The sequence below is a fragment of the Manis javanica genome, chromosome X (genome assembly GCF_040802235.1).
Source record: "Manis javanica isolate MJ-LG chromosome X, MJ_LKY, whole genome shotgun sequence".
NCBI classification, from domain to species: domain Eukaryota; kingdom Metazoa; phylum Chordata; class Mammalia; order Pholidota; family Manidae; genus Manis; species Manis javanica.
The window spans coordinates 106,576,088-106,596,907 of record NC_133174.1 but is presented as its reverse complement, the minus strand read 5'-3'; the positions used below and the strand labels follow the sequence as shown (position 1 = coordinate 106,596,907).

The 20,820-nt window shown below is 47.2% G+C and overlaps 1 protein-coding gene across 6 annotated transcripts in view; it reads left to right on the top strand.

The window, feature by feature from the left end:
* SEPTIN6 (septin 6) overlaps positions 1-20,820 on the top strand; it is a 70,111-nt gene that overhangs the window by 31,640 nt on the left and 17,651 nt on the right. For all 6 annotated transcript variants that reach the window (XR_012127271.1, XM_073227396.1, XM_037016915.2 and 3 more), the window contains exons 4-7: positions 4,438-4,624; positions 7,100-7,261; positions 13,517-13,613; positions 16,572-16,740. Coding sequence is in view for 5 of the 6 variants with exons in the window: in XM_073227396.1 (XP_073083497.1) it covers positions 4,438-4,624; positions 7,100-7,261; positions 13,517-13,613; positions 16,572-16,740 (615 nt within the window). In the remaining variant the exon portion in view is untranslated. The remainder of the gene's footprint in view (positions 1-4,437; positions 4,625-7,099; positions 7,262-13,516; positions 13,614-16,571; positions 16,741-20,820) is intronic.

Genomic DNA, 20,820 nt, shown 5'->3' with positions numbered 1-20,820 from the left:
AAAAGGTTGGTGAAGGTTGCTGGGTTATGCACAAGCATATTGCAGTTGCCCGGACTGGGGAGAGACTGTGGGTAAGGCGCCACCAGAAGCTAAAATAGGTCTCACCTGAAGAAAGGGTTTTACACAGAAGTAGAGGAGTATTAGTCTAGAAGTGGCACTGAGGATCCACATGAATGCCCATCCCACTGGCCTCAAGGTGCACAGGCTGTGGGAGAATGAGCAGCCTACACTGAAGAGGGCTGCCCGTGATGGTGTCCTCAGGGGAGAATTAGGTTTCCATGAGGGCGAAGAGGTCGGCAAGTTCTATGGAGAGGAAGATGGTAGGCCGCACTTCCCAAACTTCAGTACTGCATACAAGCCATGGATAAAATACAGCTTCTGATCCTGTAGGTGTGGCTTGTGTTGAGGACTAGAGAGAGTCTGCATTTCTAGCAAGCTCTCAGGTGGTGGCAGTGCTGCTTGTCCCAGGACCACACTCTGAGGGGCAAAGATGTAGGCAGTTTTGTTTATCATGGTTCAGGGGTTTCAAAGGGCACAGTGAAAGTGGATTTGCAGGAGAGCTACAGGAGGATGAGGCCATGCACGATACAGCAGAATAGGGATGAGTGTAGAGGGAAGGCAAGCTGACTGGAAGGATGGTGATAGAGTAAATTTGCTGCTGTCACTTGGGGCATTGTCGCAGTAGACCTGCTGGGATGGTTGTGTTCGAGTACAGCATCAGTGACCAGGTCTTGTGGGTTTCCAGCGGGAGAGCCTCTGGTGGCTGTGTTGGCACAAAGGAGTGGCATTTGGATGAGAGAGGAGACCAGAATGACTTCTGAGTGTCTAGGAAGTGTGATAGGAAGATGGTGGTGACTGAGGCCATGGGAATGAGGGCAACTACCAGGGATAATGTGCATGTAATGTGCAGATGTCAACAAAAGATGGGCTGGGATGGAACCTCAGAGACAGGCCAAGAATTTAAGATAAGGAGAGTGAGAAAGAAGTTACAGAGGTCCTGGAGTCCAGTGAGCACAGCAGAGTGGAGTGGGGGAGATGGCCACTGTGGGAAGTAGGGGTGGAACCCTTGCTCTGTATTCAGATACCACTCACATACCACTGAGAATACAAAGCTTAATGAGACCAAGATAATGGTGGCAGTGACGTCAGAGGATAGTGTTTCAAGAAGAGACTTTTCAATGTTAAGAAGAAAGATGACAATTAAAGAGTACTCACTGAGGTGGCTGGGGTTCCATCCCGGCTGGGCTGCCACAGTGGAACGCAGTGCCAAGTACCCATGGGACAAGCTGCAGTGGGACCTGGAGGCAGAGCACGTGGAAGTGCAGGACACAACTCCCAACGTTTTGAGTCCAGCTTCCAAGTCCTGCTGGTGTCGTACAAGTTCAAGGGGAAGCCGCTGCTTCAGTGACACCAGCTGGTGAATGCGTGCCTAGTGGAAGAGCTCCTGTACTTCCGTGCCTTTGAGCAGAAAACCCTGACCCCAGAGCAGTGGGCCCCTGAGTGGCAGCCATTGCACGGCTATTCCGTTTTGCTTACTAGACTTCTGTTGACAGATCGTTTCTACCTTTGGACCATTGTGAGTAGTTTATTGTTCTTCATTCCGTAACTCCCAGCTCTCTTCTTCCTATTGCTCAAACTTGTCAAGCTCATTTCTGCCTCAGGACCATTACCTTTGTTGTTATTCTGCCTGGATTGTTCTCCCAGATTCTCCGTGGTTCTCTCATTCTCATGCTTGCAGCTCAAATGACACATCCTCAGAGAAGCCCTCTCTGATCAATGTATTTAAAGTAGCTAAACCCTCAGTCACTTTTTATTCCATTATCCTATTTATTGTCTTCACTATTGGAAATGAATAAAAAGTAATGTCTAGTCCAGGGGTTGTTTTGTGCCTTTGGCCCTCGAGCAATCTAGTGAGGCCCCTGGGCTCATTCTCAGAATAATGTTTTAAAATGCCTGAAATACACCAGTTACACTAAAAATATAGTTACCAAAATATTTTACAATTGTGATTTCATAATCCATTAATTCCTGAAATAATAGTGCCTATATGCAGTTCTAATAACTATCATAATCTAGAAGTTGCAGTAAATATAAATGGTGTTTTGAGATATTTATAAAAACTGTGGCAGGAAACAAAAATATTGGTGATTTCTATTGATTATGAAATCACAGGTACTAAAAATTACTGTAAATTGGTATCTGTGTTTGGACCTAAAGAAACTGCTAGAGTGCAGTTGGAGCTTCATGAGAAAGATGTGCTTTTTCCCTATCCAAGTTCATGGAATCAATAAATTCTATCCATAGACTCCTTGGAGGTCTGTAGATCCCGGGTGAAGAACTCCTGTCCTGAAAAGTAAAAGATAAACAGTAGTGATGAGGAGGGAAGGGATACAGAGTGTTGGAGCTGGAGTTTGTAGGAGATAGAGATGAAGTAAACCAGGAGATAATCAGCTAGAAGAAAACTTCTCTTTCCGCCCCTCTGTGAACTTGGGTGTGAAAGAGGGAGAAATTTCCAGTTGAGAAGGGTGCAAGGGAGCAGTGGCTTTGAAGGGGAGTCAGTTATCACTTAGAGGAAGGAAGCATTTTGATGGGAGGTTGCCTATGGGAGTATGGGATTTTGTTTACTGTGGCCTGGAGTCCAGTGAGCACAGCAAGAGTGGAGTGGGGGAGATGGCCACTGTGGGAAGTAGGGGTGGAACCCTTGCTCTGTATTCAGATACCACTCACATACCACTGAGAATACAAAGCTTAATGAGACCAAGATGACTCACCCATCTAGGACTAGTCTAGACTAAATCCTGTTGGTGGATTGGTTGGTTTGGCTTGTCTGATCCATGTACCTCTTCAGAGACCCTAAGTAGCAGACAGCTAAGCCCAGGGTAGCACCAGAGATTTTGGGGGGGAGCTAAAAATGCACTCTTCTCTTTCATCTTTTGATTCCTTTTGCAAAACAACAACAACAAAAAGTGAAAAAAGTTTTGTAATGAAAAAAAATGAAGCAGCACCATACTTAGACAACTCAAATAAGCCAGTCATCCAAAACTTAATCAGATAAGCCTAAGGGATGCGTGCCCACCCTCACTCCTAATTCTTGAGGAACCTTCTAAGTACCTCTGTAACCAAGAGATTCTTAGATGCTATTACCCTGCAGAACAATGTTTGCCTCAAAGGGATTAAAGGAAAAAAGAAAGGACTGTAATTTTAGACTTTTCCCTGGGGCTCCAAAGATAACCCTGCACCTGGATCTCTCCTCTGTATGTAGCGCCTTGACTCTAGGATTCTGTGATTCTTTTTTTAAAAGCTCTTTTTCCTTCTCTGCTAGGGGGAGCTTTCCAAAAGGCTCAGGTTGGGGCTGCTGCAGGTGGGAGGCATTGGCTGAGCCCTGCTTCTCCTCTAATCATGTTCCCTTCTGGCAGTGGTACCTGCAAACTCTAGCTTGAAGGGAGGAAGCCCACTGGAGAGACAGGGGTCAAACTGGGAGATGAGTACAGAGGCAGGGCTGAAGCTAAGTTGACCTAGTTAGAGCAGAAAGAGGTTGCAGGGGTAGCTGGAATGGTCCTGGAGAGAAGGGGGAGGCTTCCCAGGACAGGGAGGAGCAAAGGACTGACTTTTGTTTATGATGCCTGTCAGGACTTGGGGCCACAAAGGGAAGCTGGGCATGGAGACTCAGTGAGCTGGGTTGTGTGGGTACACGTGTGGAGGATGGGAGGAGGGATTATTTTTACCTGATTTTGTCCGAATACTTAGATTTTCAAGTCACAGCCTTGGAGGTAATGGGAACCAGAAAACTGCTGGGACCTTAGGCAAGCCAAGTGGGGGGCACCAGTAGACCCAACAAGACTGGGCAGAACCCAGAAAATTCTGACAGAATTCCCCAGCAGTGGGTCAAGGAGAGGTCCTGGCTACTTCCATACTAGGCACTGGAGGGAAGACACAGGAAGCAAAGACGTGGGCCCAGCCTGGAGCACAATAGGCTCATCCACAGATACGGCCTGTGGGCTCCACAGTACATCAGAGCACCACACGGGACAGAGAAGGACACTTTGAGATCCCTCCTCCTCAGAAGGAGGCAGTCTACTTGAGGGAACACTAATCCTTGTGAAGCAACAGTAAGTGATTCAGTAGCATAATTATATTTTTTGCTCCTGGGTCACAGGAGCTATTGCCAGCATAAGTGAGGAAGGCCCTATGGGAGGAGGTGGGCACTCAACCAAGCCCTGAGGTCTGGGAGGTCAGAATGGGGATGAGAAGAGAGAAATGGGCCTTCCAGAGTGAAGGGGCCCCAATGGGCATAAGTTTGGCTCATGGGGGGGGTGGACTACGGAGGTGGTCAGTGGGGGAGAGTCAGATTACCAAGGTATTTTAAAGTCCTAAAAGGACTGTATCAAAATCCAGTTTTTGAAGTGGTCCGACCACTTTCCTGTTCTCCCCTTTTAGCTACAAGCCCGTTGTGGAATTCATCGATGCCCAGTTTGAGGCCTACCTGCAGGAAGAACTGAAGATCCGTAGGGTCCTGCACACCTACCATGACTCCCGCATCCACGCCTGCCTGTACTTCATCGCCCCCACGGGTCACTCCCTAAAGTCACTGGACCTAGTGACGATGAAGAAGCTGGACAGTAAGGTACAGAGGCAGGGGCGAGGGCAGGTGGGAGGCTGGGCAAGCTGGACTCACTCTCTCTGGTCTCTTGTGCAACACAGATGCCAGGTCCAAGAAGAGGTTCTGTGGCCTCCTCATCCTCTTCTCAATTCATTGCCCCCCCCCATAAAGATGGTGGTACTGATCCAGCACCTGCATCATAAGCTTTGGGATTCGTTTTCCCAGCACTGGGCATGGGGGTGCCCAGAGCTGTCTTTCTGCTCCAATCCTTTCTGGGAATAAGGGTGGATGTGAGCAAGATTGCTGTCTGGGTCTGGGGGCTCAGGCTTCAGCAATGGAAAGGTGGTTTTTTTGTCCCAGTGTGAACTGGCCTCAGTCAAACATGCAAACTTGACTTTGAAAGTTATTATTATCAATAATAATTTTTATATAGCAGCTAACATTTTTTAAACCCTCATTATATGCCACCATTGTGCAATACCTCATGGAGTATCACACTCAATCCTCCCAACAGGTAAGGCCAACACTGGCATTGTCTTCCATTTTATAGCGTAGAAAACTGAGGCTCTGGGTTAAGTGACTTGCCCCCTGGCAGAGCCTAGATTTGAACCCAGATGTGTAGCTCCATGTTTTATGGCCTCTGGTCCAAGCAAGATGGCTGTGGGAATCAGGTATATCCTGTTTTAAAAGAAACTGAAAAATGCAAGCCCCACACCAGATATAAATTAGATAATTCTTCATATAAAGGATTACTTTCTGTACAAAGAAACTGACCACAGGCATCTTGAAAAAGCCTAATTGCTAAGTACCTTTTTCCCCTAACATTCCCTATGTGTCTGGCACTCTGATGAGTACTTTATATGTATTATTTTATTTCATCCTCACAATAGTCCAGTGTTTTGGATACTATTTTTATTCCCATTTTACATATGAGGAAACTGAGGCACAGAGAGTCAAGTAGCTTGCTCAAGGTCAGACAACCATGGGGTTGGGTCTGGGATTCAGAGCAAGCTTTCTCTGATTCCAGGGTATTTTATTTTACCAAAAAAAATCTAATTTATATATAGTTAGTTAGTAGCACATTGACTGTAAGAGCTGAATTTCAGCTACAGTCAAGATAGGAGCAGTTTTTCATATTTCGCAGCAATGAGCTCACTGCCCATGAGTAATGGGCTGCTCTGGAAATGTCACCATGCCATGCATGCCCTGTATAGAGTAGCAGAGAGCATGTGGCTGGAGGCCTGGTGGGTGGGCCAAGTTAAGTAAGCACCTTTGGCATATATTTATAGTGCACCTGGGACAGGGTGAAAAACTACAAGGAGAATTGGCTCTGCCTGCTTTTTGACTCCCTACCCGCAACAACTTCAAGGGAGGTGCCCCTAAGGTTCAACCTTTCTGTAAGCTAGCACCTGAAGCTGCCATGTCAGCCTTAGAGGTACTCCTAGGCAAAGTGCAAAGGGGGCAGAGTTTCTCTTCCAAATCTAGAGCTCCATTCAGGGCCAGACCACCATCCATGCCACCTGATTGGAGTGTGCTGGCAGGAACAGCTGTGGTCTCTGTGTGAACCTTCGGTGTGCTCTGTCTCACTAAGGCCTGTGCATTTCAAGTTTCTTTACCTTCTGATGGTAAAAGTCTTGTCTCTTCTTGGAAGAATTTCAAGGATCAGGGTTCAGGTGGATTGAACTTTGGGAGGGTATTAGGCCTTTTCTCCTACTGTCTGAAATCGGGCACTATACCTGCTTTCTTTATGCAGAATTAATTGTGAGACTCAGGCACTATGACTCTTTTTGCATGAGTCTCCAATCAGGTTGATAACTGGGAGGGTCTTCTTCATCTAGCCAGGTTGGTTCATCAGTATTTTCTGACAGAGGGTCTGGGGTGCCTCTCCACTGAGCTCTGCCCTGCCTTCCCTCCCTGTCATTGCCCATGTGGGTCCCTGTCACACCGGCTGGGGCTAGCCTGTATTGATCAGATGGGTTGGACAGTTGGCTGTTGGCAAAGAGTGGCCACTTCTCCCCTTGTCAATCACAGATTCCCAACTGTCAATTTTCTGCTTCTAATCACTCAAAAGCAGTAACCTTGATATTAAGGTATCACACAGCTCATCAATTTGGATCTGAGCTGGTAGACAGCTCATGGTTAAGACTGGATTTAGGAATAAGACTAAACTTGGATCTGGATCCCAGCTCTGCTACTTACCTGCTCTGTGGCATTGGGCAAGTTACTTAGACTTTTTGTGCTTCAATTTCTTATTGGTAAAATAGTGGTAATAATACCTCCCACCATGGTTATTGTCAGGATTAGTTGTGTTGAGCCATGTAAAACACTTAGTTCAGTGCCCAGCACATAGTGAGCTGTTGTTTATTATATTATTACTTGGCTACAGAGGTGGCCAGTGCTGGACCACGATTGAGCTGCTCTGTCTGGCAGCTAATGGAAGTCCAAGTTCACACTGCTATTGATTGCAAACTACCAAGAATTTGCTCTTCCCTTCCCTAGGTGAACATCATCCCCATCATTGCCAAATCAGATGCCATTTCTAAGAGTGAACTAACAAAGTTTAAAATCAAAATCACCAGCGAGCTTGTCAGCAATGGGGTCCAGATCTACCAGTTCCCTACAGATGACGAGTCAGTGACAGAGATCAACGGAACCATGAACGTAAGTGGAAACACACTGGTCAACTTTCTGATCATTTGCTCTTTATTTTTACTACTATTAGTTTACAAAATAGCAGTCAGACATCACCATCCATCTTATACTTTGGTCAACTTTTGATTAACTGAGCCTCAGGTACTTCTGAGAAAGAATCCAGAACCAAAACGGCTCTTCTCCCACAGAGGTGGCTGCTTCAAAGCCTCAGAACTGCAGAGATTAATAGCCAGAGACTGAGAGAGGAAAATGCTAGCTCCAGGAAGAGTCGGCAGCAGGGGATTCAGACCTCTCCTTGCACCCTGCTCTTTGATGCTGCTCTGGTCTAGGCCACTTAGCCCCCATGGGACTGTTGGGAAGGCAAATAGTCTTTGTCTCTGACCAAAACAATGCTGTGACAATTGCAGCAAAAAAGTCTGCTGGCCTTGGAGACTCAGGGATATTCTATCTGCACTCAGATAATGAAGCCCTCTGCCTCTGAGAGGAAAAATGACATATAGCCTCCAATTTTTCTGGTGACTAAAGAAATGTTATTTTTAAGTTTCAGGATTACGCTTTGCTTTATTAAGTGTGAATGAATAAAAAAAAAACCTGACTTGCATCTTTCCTCTCCTCCCCCACTTCCCCTCTACTAGAGGAATGAGTAATGAAAAAGGCAGAGAGTCAAACAGCGCCTCATGCTTCTTTCTAATGTGTTGATGCTGTTGCTGTGAAATCTTCAATGTTGTGATTTCAAGGGGACTGCTTAATAGCTTTCCGAGAGCCTCGGCTTTGGGAACAGATTTCTTTTTCTCTACTGAGAGGCATCAGTTTTTCCTAATGACATAATGCCTGGATATAGCCAAATTCAGGAAAGCCTTGTAATAAAAGCCATTTTTAGAAAATTTCCCTGTTGCTGCTGCCCTAAGTTATCATTACAGCATCGGCTGCCACCTCCTGTGAATTGGCCAACAAATTAGCATAGTGGAGCAACAAGTCATTGTCTCGCCTGACTTCCTGCCCATCCATATGCCCAAGATATGTTTGTTCTTAGATGTCTCTCATCATCTTTGACAAATCTGGCCCAAGAGTAAGCCTATGTGGATTGTGGTAGGTGGAGTTATATCCTGACTGACCAGTCATGAGCTTTAAGAAAGGGGAAAGAAGAAGGTTGTGCAGTCAGGGCATTTTGATGGAAACCAGGCTCTGTTGTGATGGAAAATCTGAAAGCATACCTAGCCTGCAGAAAAATGGGATGCTAGGGAGAAGCGTCATCCTGAGTCACTGGCACTGGTAAGTAGAAGTGCCTAGTCACCTGAGAACATTGGTCCTCTTAGATACCTTCAAGCCTGGATTCTGTAAGTCACCAGGCAGCTTTCAGGCTTGTGGTTTGCTTTGCTAAGAATAGATAAGAGCTAAGTATTCTCAGCAATCTGAAGGTGTCACACAAAACTTTATCTTACTACATTGTGGATCAGGAGGAACAGTCATTATGGGCTCTGCTCTCAGCTTAGCTGTGTCTTCCTGCTTGCACCCAGTCCAGGTTCTGCCTCAAGGTTGGAAACTTCCCATGCCATGAACCACCAGTTCTCAACCATTCTCTTTTGGTTGTGAAGGGGTTTTGGGTCCTTTCTTAAATAGTCCAGTGTTTGCTAGTGTTTCACTTGGAAAAACTAAACTTGAGTGGAGGAGGTAGGGTCATTCCCAATAATATCACTCAGTACACATTCCCTGACATTCCATCATGCTTTTTTGAGTGGGAAAGAGGGGTGGCTCACAGCCAGTGTGCCTGAAACTGGGCATGTCTGCAGGAGTAGGGCATGCATGTGAATGCTATGTGTTACAGCCAAGGGGAAAGGGAGGGGAGTTGCTCTATAAAATATACATACAGGATTGCTCAGCCTTTTGGCCACCAGGACACCTGTGGGAAAAGTCCCCAGGCACTCTGGACAAGCTGTGGTGTATGAACCCGTATGATCAGAGACTGCACTTGGGTGCCAGGAGGAATGGATGCTGGCCTTTCAAATCTGGATTTGACTCCAGCCCCACAGCCTCAGCCTCCCCAGCCAATTGTCATGGGAACTGGATTGGAAGAAGTAGAAGAAGCTTCTTGCCTAAGTGAAGACCATACAGTCATCCTTTTGAGGCAGAAATGAGAGGCATGAGGTCTCAGCCTCCCCCCTAGCTTATGGTGGCTCTGAAAAACCTTATTTCTGTCTGAGGGGGCAGGAGAAGGGAGTGAGAGGTCTTGTTGCATGCTACTTTCAAACCATGTGCTGATAGCTCTCCGAGTTGTAGTTAATATGAAAAATTGCTGTGTTGTTCAAACTGAATGTGTTTTGAATGGTCCAAACCATGGCCAGGGACTGGAGAATAAGCCCAGTTACTCAACTCAGCTCAGTTGGTTGATCATCTGTGAAGTCTTGGGTTTGGCTTCCACAAGGGTATTTGAACCAGTGAGAGCACATGGGTGACAGGCAGAGTCACAGGGACACCCACAGGCATAAGCCCATCCCTTTTCCTGAGGCAGCAGTGCCATTTCTGTTGTTAGCACATCCTTTTGAGGGAATCACCAAGGGCTAACATGGGAAAGGATCAGGCAGTGCTATTGCTCAGTCTCCACTAGGAGCCTGAAATGAGGGTGAACATAACCCACAGCATGACTGGGAAGCACTGTCCACCCTGGGAGGAAGCCGTGCCCAGTCCGGTTACTATCAGAAGAGGAATAAAACGTCCTGAGAGTCTCTATTTCATCAGGCTGAAGGGAACAGTCATCTACCTTCCCAAGTGTAATGGATGTAGTGGAACTGGAATAAAATAATTCATGCCAGTTGGGTGATCAAGTGCTATAAAATGGACTGAGGAATTTAAGGTGGTAGACACAAGACAGGATAGGAAGTGAATCTGGGAATAGACTCCCAAGAGGAGGCTTGAGACTATCTCTTGGAGTTTTCTGAGACTGGGACATCTGACATCCATGGGCACCTATCAGAGGTCTCCTGGGTGAGAATCTGAGGTACTCCCCTTAGGGGACTGTCTGCATTTCAGCAGCAGAACTGTCTGCACCAGTGGGGTCTCCTTGGGCAATCACATACAAAGTATCACCCCTGGAAGTGTGACTTGTGGGAGGGTTTACCTCTTCCCTGCTCTGCTTGACTCTGTTCTGGTTGTCATAGCCATCAGTCTCTCCAGAGTAGCAGAAAGGGCCAGAGCCCCATGGTTTCCTGCCCTTCATGCTTGGCTGACTTCCAGCAGATGCCATTTAGCCAGGAGGCAGAACACAGGCCACCCTGGGTGGCTGGGAGAGGCTGGTGGCTAAAGCATGAGGTCCTCACTGCTCCCTAGGAAGATTTAGGTGTGGGATTTAGGGGTCCAGGAATTTGTTTGACCTTTCCGTATGTCAATTCCCCCAATAATAACCACCACATAAGGAGGCTGTTGTGAGAAGCAAATGAAGTCTGCCTGGGAGCACTCAGAAATGGTATCCTTGCCTGTGCTTCTCACAACAGACTTTGCTGCCAGCTGCAAAGGAGTGTGCTGTGGGAGGTCTCGGGAGCCCTCTGAAGCTGCCTTGGCGCAGGGGCTGTGTGTTTCAGAGCAGGGAGGAATAAAATGACAGCACTTTAAGGAAGAGGGGAAACAAGTGACCCTGACATTCTAACAATGTCTTTTAGAGGTAAAAATAACAAACCCAAAAGGAATACTGACATTTTTTATGCCTTTATTCTCTTGGGTTTTTTTCTCATTTCCTTCTGAGTCTAGGGAAGCCCCTCCCACTTCACACGCTCTCCTCCATCACTTTCAGCTGAGAGCCCATGATGCGGAGAAGGCTTACAACATGGTTGCTTTCTCACCTCCTCCCTTAGTCTAGCCCTCTGCCATCGAGGCCCCTTAGGTCTTTTGTGTGATCTGGCCAAAGCGTTGGGGTCTCTGCAGGAGGGGCAACGGTTGCCCAGAAAGTGTTTGGGGGTGAATTTGAGGCTCCCAACATGTCTTGGGTCCCTGAGTGGGAATGAATTGGGCCCAGATGGTCCACCTAGAAAGCCAACAAGCAGAGATCAAAGACACTCTAGTCTTAGGGCAGAGTTTTCAGAACTTCATTGCCCACCGAATACCCCATGTTGCATGCCCAGTGATCCTCATGATCTTTCACCACTAGGACTGATGAAACATTTCCCACCTCCACCCCTCGCCCACCTTCCATATCTGGATCCTCCTCTTTCCCCCTTTCCTGTGTCCCTATTTCAGGGACAGTCAGCAGAGTGGGAAGAGATCTGGATAGCTGAGATGATACTCTGAGAGCAGCTGAAAGAGGATGAAGGGACGGCCACTTCACCTGGATGGCCAAGCACGTCGGGGGACAGTGGGTGTCTTGGGGCTGAGCTCCTGATTAAGTCCTGTGTTTTGCCACTGAAGAACATTCTTGGCATGCAGTCCTAGAAGAGAATGGAGAAGAAGGATTGGTTGTGAGATCAGCATTCAGATTAAACAAACCAAAAACTTTTGCTGGAGGTTCCCCAGAATTGAAGTGCCTCTTATAATCTGGCCTGGCATGACCAGTCCACCCCAGGTTTTAGAGTGTTCGCCTCATCTGCTGCTGGAACCCCCTAAATAGGAGTGGCAGACCAGCAGGGCCAGGCTTTGAACTCAGAGAGACCTGGTTCCACCCCTAGTTCTGCCCCTTACTACCGTGTGCCTGCAGGAAAGTCACTTAGTTCTTTTGGACCTCAGTTTCCTCTTCTATAAAATGGGGATAATAATACCCACCTCATAGCGTTGTTGTAAAGATTCAATGAGATAATGCAATGTAGAACATCTAGTACCTAGTACACAGAGATGAGTAAATTGCTGCTACTGCTAATACCACTAATATAGCTACCAAAACTGCTAGTACAATTGCTGTTAGCTACTCTGTGAAGCCTGCTTTGACTTCCCACAAAGTTAGCTACTCCCTCCTCTGTGTGTCTCCAGCACATGAGCTTCTGCTTATAATCCTGACCTTACTGTATTTTCGTTGCCATGTCTTTCTCCCCTGCCAGACTGTGTACTCTCTGGGGCAGGCTCTGAGCTTTTTCAATATGGTATTCTTCTTAATGCCTAGCACATGGTAGGAGCTCTGTATGTATTCGTAGAATGGATGAGGGAGCAAATGGATATGGGTCACAGTATCTGTGGTCGAGGCCTGTTTCTCCAAGCTGACTAAGAATCCTTGCTCCAGTGGACTTTTTACTTACCTGTGTACAGCCCTTTTAGGTAAAACCCCATCCAGGATCACCTGGTTTGTAAACAGTATTTGTTCAGTGGTTCCATTTGGTCAGGGGTCACCCAGCACCTAAAACCTGGCTAGCTCCCCATGAGCATTTCCCCAGCCCCACATTACCCCATGGGGGCAGCTGCCTCATTTCTGAGCCACAAAGCTTTCACCAGCCAGGCCTAGCTCCTCTTCACCCCTGCAAGCACCAGGCTCATACCCACATGTACTTTGCCTTTCTTTCCTTTCTGCTGTTCCCATGGCCACTGCCATTCAAGGAGGAATCATTAAGCACCTACTGTGTGCAAGGCACCAGACCATACATTTGAGCCCTTAGTCATAGTCCAGGTATGTAATTCAGGCTTCTCCAACAAGACTGTAAGCTCCTAGAGGACAAGGGAGTGTGTCTTCTACTTCTTTTGTCTCCCTTATAGCACCTAAAACAGAACCCAGCACAGTAATAGGCATGTAGGTAAATACTTGGGGACTTGACTTCTAGGCTAAAGTTCTGCATGAGCCCTTACTCCAGAGAAGGATGAGAACAGGGAGCAAATGGCTCAGTCAGCAGAGTGGTTTCAGTACAGTCTATACCGGTTCTTGAGGCTCTCACTCGGGGCATGGGGGTTAGGGATCCCAGCCCCCTTAGTCCTCCCTTAGCCCCTCTAGCCACACAGAGCCCCCTCATTTCACTCACCCACCTTCAGAAGGCTTTTTCCCTCAGCACAGTGAATACTGAATAGCTAGCTCATCTGTGCATCTGCTTATTATAATTGTGCTTATTTTCCATCTTTGTTCTCTACGCATTCCGCCATGTCACTGTTACCTTCTGTTGTGAATTTCTGACCAGCAGAAGCTTGGACTAGGCCTCTTCTCCCCCACACAGCTCAAGAACTTAAGAAATGCCTATCGATGATGACGGTGAGGGACACTGCAGTGTGGGGGCCCAAGGCTCCAGAAAGGAGCAGCAGTTGTATTGTGGGACACTCTGTGCTTTGCCCTTGGAGTTCTGAGCTTTCATTTGCCTTGTGTTTCAGGCCCACCTGCCATTTGCTGTCATTGGCAGCACAGAAGAACTGAAGATAGGCAACAAGATGATGAAGGCACGGCAGTATCCTTGGGGCACAGTGCAGGGTGAGTGAGTCTCCAGGAGACAGAGAGCAGAGAGCCCCTGTATCTGTCTCTTTGTCTCCATCTACTCTGTGACCAATCCCTAACTTGTCCCACTGTCTACTCATTTGACTTGGGCTTCTAACAGCCATGGGGGTCACTGGTGGGCAAACTCTGGCTCCACACCTGGATTCTCTGGCATGAGCAAGCTCTCTTTGTTTCTAATGGAAGAAGCATTCCTAAAACAAAAACATTTGTACCTGGATCAAGGCAAGGAGTGGGTAAGAAAGCATGTGTACTTGCCCAAGTATACCAGGAGATGTACAAGAACATTCATAGCAGTGTTGTTCATAATAGCAAATAATTAGAAACAACCCAGATATCCTTTAAAAATAGACTGGATGAACTGCAAAAATGGTCACACAGTGGAATATTATACAGCAGCGAAAATGGATTATAGTTACTGCTACGTGAATGCATCTCAGAAACATAATGTTGAGCTAAATAGATCATAGAAGAATACATGCTGTATGATTCCATTATATCAATTTCCAAAGTGGACAAAGCTAAACAAGGTAGTTATCTTTAGGAGTTTGTACCCAAGTGGTAAAAGTATAAAGAAAAGCAAATGACTGATAAAGCCAAAAATCAGGATAGTGGTAGAGTCTCGTGACAGGGAAGGTGGGGGCATGAGATCAGAAAGAGACACAAAGGTACTCTAAAGTACTGGTTCTATTTCACCTGGGTCATGGATACATTGGTATTCATTTTTTAAAATTCTTCAAATTGCACATTTCACCCACTGTGTTGTACGTATGATTATTTCTTAACTTAAAAACAGACATTGTATGTACACTCAGGAGAGTTCCTTTTGTGATCTTCCTCAAACATGCTAAGTTACCCTTGGAACTAGTCAGTTCAGTGGATGAAGCAAGGCCTAGGATATTGTCCTGAGTGGGAGCGGTGTCTGGTCCTCTGAGTCTCCAGCTACAAGCTGGGTCTCAGATTGCAGGGGCACTGTGTGTGAGAAGGTGACTGGTTCACTGTAAATGTCTCCCTGCCACTGAGCAACCAAAAGTGGGTGGGACATTGTCCTCATCGCATACAGAGTCTGGCGTGCTTTGGGGCACACTGGAGACCCTCCGACGATGGCTGGATTTTCCATAGATAAGACAAACCTGGTTATTAGAGCTGTGCAAGGTTTTGGTCTTCTCCGGCGATGGCTGGATTTTCCATAGGTAAGACAAATCTGGTTATCAGAGCTGTGTGAGGTTTTGGTCTTCTCTGCAGCCTGAGACTGGGATGCTCTGCTAGGAACATTTGCAAATGGTTTCTGAACCAACAGCCCACCCCGGGAATGAATTCGTGGTCTGAGAGACAGGAAGCTGAGGTAAAATGAGGAGCCAGCTGATGTGGTTACAGTGACTTCCTCCAATTTAGACCACCCCACACCTATCCAGCAAAGGGGGTTTTGAAGATTTTTCTTAGAAGTTGGTCACCATTCTGTTTGAGTGAGGAAGAAGCTGTGTACTTGCTGGGTGCTTGGCAGGGATTTTGGTGTCACTACTCCTGACTGGCCACCAGGGATCACTGTCCAGAGATGGAGGAGGAGAGGGTCCTGAGAAGTTGCCTGACTGATGTGATTTTTTAATGTTAGCTTGTGTTCTGCGACAGCAGGAGGCTTTATCCCAAAGGCAGTGGGACTCGGGCAGAGCAGTTGTGAATCCATTTGGGCTTTGGAAGGGTTACTCTGATGGCTGCAGGCAGCCTGCTGCAACTGTGCCCTCACCCTGACCTCCCAGACCCCTTCCCTGCCCCCACTACCTTCTCCCAGACCCTGCAAGACAGAATCTGGGGTGACTGTGCCTGTTCATCACCTCAGACACCACTGAATGCACACGGTCAGGCTAGACACAGTGGAGCCCTGCCTGGAGACACGTACAGGGGCACTGCTCACAACCTGGAAGTTCTGACCACAAGTCCCTTTTCTATAATTTGATCTACATCTCTGACCTTCTTAGCCACTGTCCCAAATGCACACCTAGCTGCATCTTTTGAGGAGGGGGCTTGTTCACTCAGGCTGGAAAGTGGGGTCCACTTTATCCTGATCATCACTGCTGCTTGACTGGCCATTGTCTACCCTCTAAAAAACACCACCTTTGAAGCTTCTACCATCCCCATGCGCACCTGTGGTCTATACCCCTCCTTGTCACTGTCACCTAATGATGTCCTAGGTCCTCCACCTTATTCTTTGAAGACTTTGGCCTTTGCCTCCCCTTTAGATTGCCTGGATTTGAATCCTAACTGTGCAACTTGTTACTTGTATATAACCTTGCCTAACCTCACTGACACCTTGCAAGGACTATTCCCTTATCTGTCTGATAAATTCCTATTCTTCACTTGAAACATCCCCGGAGTTGCCTCTTTGGTGTAGCCTCCACTCTCCCAGGAGTTCTTGGGCTGCCCTCTCCTGGGCTTTTATTGCACCCTGGCTATATGCCTCCATTTTGGTCATTTTTGTAGTGCATTTTATTTGTCTATTTGCATTTATTCTTCCACTAAACTGTAAGCTTCTTAGGTCAACACTCCATGACTTCGTTTCTGAATTCCCAGCTACATACAATACTGGGAAGAGAGATTCTGCAAATATTTATCAGACAGATGGCTGACTGCACATTGCCATTGTCATACAAGTGGTGCAGAGCAAATTCCTCAGTGTTTGATTGGGGAATTTGTGTTGAGGTGCTGCTGAATGTCTTAGCTATTTTTTATGGTATTGCAGCTTTCCATTACTGTCAATTTTGTAACTTTTAATTTGCATTTTCAGTAGAAAAATAAATTAGGAAGCAAATCCACAGGCTCTATAGATGCAGATTGAAAGGCAGTGTCACTATTCGACAAATCACCTCTCATTCAGTCCTTTTCCTATGCTTCTGACCTTCCTTTCAATGTACTTTCAATACCCCACCCACTGCTATGCAGTTGAAAATGAGGCCCATTGCGACTTTGTGAAGCTGCGGGAGATGCTGATCCGGGTGAACATGGAGGATCTACGCGAGCAGACGCACAGCCGGCACTATGAACTCTACCGCCGCTGTAAGCTGGAGGAGATGGGCTTCAAGGACACCGACCCCGACAGCAAACCCTTCAGGTACCTCTCCCGCCAGCCAAGCCCAGATCAGCTCAGCCCACCCAGAGGTTCTGGAAGCCGGGCCAGTTCTGTTTGCTGGTCCCCCCTCTGCCTCTGCACACTTGCCAGGGGAGCTGTGGAGCTGTGACAGGGTGCGCTTGGTGTACACACTGGCACAGGGAGGAGGTCCAGAGGCCCAGCAAGGCCGATGGGGTCCCTGCCATAAGCACACATAAGGCAGCAGCAGTTGACTGTGCCAGATGCCAGCCCTGAGCTGAGGCCTTGATCCACAACATGGCCATTTGCGCCTGCCCTCTGCCCCCACTTTGTTCATCCAGCTCCTGTTCTGCCAGGTTTCACTCTGTCCTTTACCCTCCTCCCATTCATCAAAACCAGAGGTGACCAGGTAGCAGTCGTTGTACGCATATCGATCTGCATTCACTGTCCCTTAGTATTTGCATTCAAGTGCAAGGTTTGTTTTGAACCACAGGATGTTAATCATCAAATACTTCCCAAATCAGAATCTAAGATGCTTTCAGAGAAGAGGAATGTTTTTGAAAGCAGTTTATGATGCTGATAGGAGCGATATGCCAAGCATACGTGTTTGATCTGTATGCATGATATGTGACATAATTTAATATGTGACATGTTAAATTACCATGTGGTGCCCTTTGCTGTGGCTCGGTCTCCTTTCAGAAAATGTCAGGCCTGCATAGGAAAGTGAGGGGGATGTTTGTAGGCTAAGAAGGCTTTGGAATGGCTTCCGAGATCCCACAGTACCCATTCACAGCAGAAAGCCAGCCTGGGGGCAGAGCATCCCAGTCCTTCTGGACACTTGTTTTCAGAAGGGTGGGCTCACTTCCCTTCAGGGACTCGGATGGCAGAACTCCTGGGGGTGGAGAAGCTGCACTTGTCTCTCTGGTGGGTGTTCCCTCAGCTTTCTTTCACCTTCCTCTCAGACAGCTTTAATCTGCATTGTGGAGGAAGAGGTGTGCTCCAACCCAAGTGTCTGGTACCCACAGCTTCATCCTCTGCACTGCTTCCCTTGCATGCCAGTATTCTCATCCTAAAGAAACTCCCTTCACTGCTCCTCCTAGCCAGTCTCTGTTGTCAGGACATTTGACTGCGATGGGAAGGAGCGAGAGTTGTCCCTTATTTACTGACTTCTGACCCCACCATATCACTGAAATAAATGCCTTCCTCTACTGTCAGCAATCACATACTCATGGCCAATCTCAGTGTGGCCTCAGTCCGATCTTTTTTTATCTCAGTGTGACATTTGGCACTCTTTCCTGCTGCCTCCTTCCTCAAATTCCGTGTACCTTTGGCTTTTCCGATAACGGTCTGGCTGGTTTGAGTGCTGTCTCTCTCACTACTCCTCAGCCTCCATTTCCTCAGCTTACTCCTTTAGGTGTTGGTTTGCCCCAGGATTCTTTCTGAGGGCTTCTGCTCTATTCTCTTTATTCTCTTTGCAGCTGGTTCTTTCTGCTCTCAAAACCTTAATTACCACCTAGAAACAGATGACTCCCATGCTAAAATCTTACTTTTGAGCTCTAGATAAACTGGTCCAACTGTAACTGGATATTTTTCACTCAGTCATCCCATGGAGGATGTACCTGGAACTTGAGTTGTCTAAAATTTAGTCTTCTTCCCTCTTAAACCCATTCCTTCTCCAGGGTTCTTGGTTACAGTTCATGGTACTACTGTCCATCTGGCTGTCCAAGCCAAAAAGCTGGAATCACCTTTGAGTCCCCCCAAGGCCTGGGCGTTGTGCCGCCATCCTGTTCCTTAATTTCCCCTGGATCTCTCATTCCCTACCAGCCCTTAACATTAAGATACCATCATTTCTTACTTGGATTGTTTGAAAGTCTGCCCTTCACACAACAGCCAGAGTTGTCTCTCTCATTTTCAAATTGGATCAAGTAAGTCCTCTTGCTTAAAATCCTGTAGTAGATAAATGTCCATATCTGTTATATGGCATCCAGCACCTGCTCTCTGCTGCCACACTCAGGGACTTCATCTCCCACTACTCCACAGCTTACATGGTACTCTCCAGCTGTGCGGGACTGTGCCTGGCTCCCCAGGTGGCCATTTGTTCTGTACCTGTGCCTTTTCACATGCTGCCCTCTGCAGAGCAGGATTCCTCCTCTTCTTTGCCAGGCTAACTCTTATTTCTTTGAAACCAAGTCCTGGCCAGGGGCAGTCCTGGTTCAGGCATCTCCCACTAGACTGTGAGTTCCTTGATGGCAGGCATAGTGGCCGTTGGCTCCAGATGTTAAATGACTAGCATAATGTCACTTAGTCATGTGTCTCACCCACGGTGGAGTAGCAAGTGTTTGTTGAAGTAGTTCATTAATGTGCTCAGTTTCAGAGCCAAGACCTGGCAGCATAGTGCAGTGGGAGGACCCAGACCAAGAGACAGGAGACTCAGCTTCTGGTCCTACCTCTGTCTCTACCTAGCTGTGTGGTCTTAAGCAAGTCATCTCACCTCTCTGGGCCTGTTTGTTCATCTGTAAAACCAGAGTATATAATGCATTTGAGGGGATTCAAGATGGCGGCATGAGAGGTGAGACGGAGAACTCCTCCCCAAACCACAAATAGTATGAAAATATAGTTAATTCATACAACTAACCCTAAAACAACAACAAGAAAGAAGGCTGAACCAGACTGCATACAGACCTCACAAACAGAGCAGACCTCACGAAACAGGATAATGTACCAAAGCCTTGATCCAGTGCGACACAAGCCCTTCCCCCACCCCAGCTCACTGGCGGCAGGAAGAGAAATGTAATGGGGAAGTGGTGGAAGCCTAGGACTGCTGAACACCTAGCCCTGGAGATCTGCTTTGTAAGCAGAAACCTGTACTGTGTGGTGCTTTGGATGTTGGGGAGCTGGAACAGGCAGAGTGCTTGAGAGACTGAGATTCCTGCCGTTTGTGGAGGAGGAGATCCACGTCTGACTGCTCTGTGTCAGAGGAAAGACAGGTGGTCGGAGAGGCTTCCTAGCAGCAAGAGGGCTGCTGAAGGGGTGGGGTTTGCACGGAGCTTGCTGCACGGGAGAAGGGAGAGCTGCACAAGGTTGTCTGAGTGCGCTCTGCCCAGCTGGTTGGGCACTTTGAGAAGCTTCAGGTGCTCCATCCCCCTGGCTGCCTACTCAGCTCTGAGGCCCCCCACTGTGACACACAGCCTGCTGCACCTTCCTACTGGCCTGCCCACACCTGCTTGCAAACCAGCAGTCACTGCGCAGGCGTCAGGCCAGTCAGAGGTAGGCCCCGCCTACAACAGCTAGAGACGCAAATTACAGAGGCGTACACCTCTGTGCTTAGCCCACTGACTCTGACACTGGAAACAGGCACCACAGACGGGAATCAGGAAACAAATCTTTCCTCCCCCCAGGCACCAGCCCCACTCCCCTATGACACCCAGCTTCACTCCAGGGGCTGAGCAGCTCCAGAGACTGAAGCTTTTGGGCACTAGTGGGCACCACACAGAAATATGAAATGTCAAAAGAACATGGTTCAGACCAAAATCTCACAAACCCCAGAAAAAGGGCCAAATGAAACTGAACTCACCAATCTTCCTGAAAGAGAGTTCAAAATAAAACTCATAAACATGCTTATGGAGGTACAGAAAAACATTGAAGAACTCAGGAATGAATTTAAGACAGATTCAATCATTAAGCAATTCCGTATCTGAAATGAAACATACAGCGGAGGGATTTAAAAGCAGATTAGATGTAGAAGAAGAGATGGTAAATGGAATAGAAATTAGAGAAGAGATACAAAGAAGCTGCGGCACAGAGAGAAAAAAGAATCTCTAAGAATGAAAAAATATTGAGAGAACTGTGTGACCAATCCAAATGGAACAATATTCGCATTATAGGGGAACCAGAAGAAGAAGAAGAGAGAAAAAGGGATAGAAAGTGTCATTGAGGAGGTAATTGCTGAAAACTTCCCCAGACTGGGGAAGGAAATAGTCTCTCAAGCCATGGAGGTGCACAGGTCTCCCAACACAAGAGACCCAAGGAAGACAATATCAAGACATATAATAATTAAAATGGCAAAGATCAAGGATAAAGACAGACTTTTTAAAGTAGCTAGAG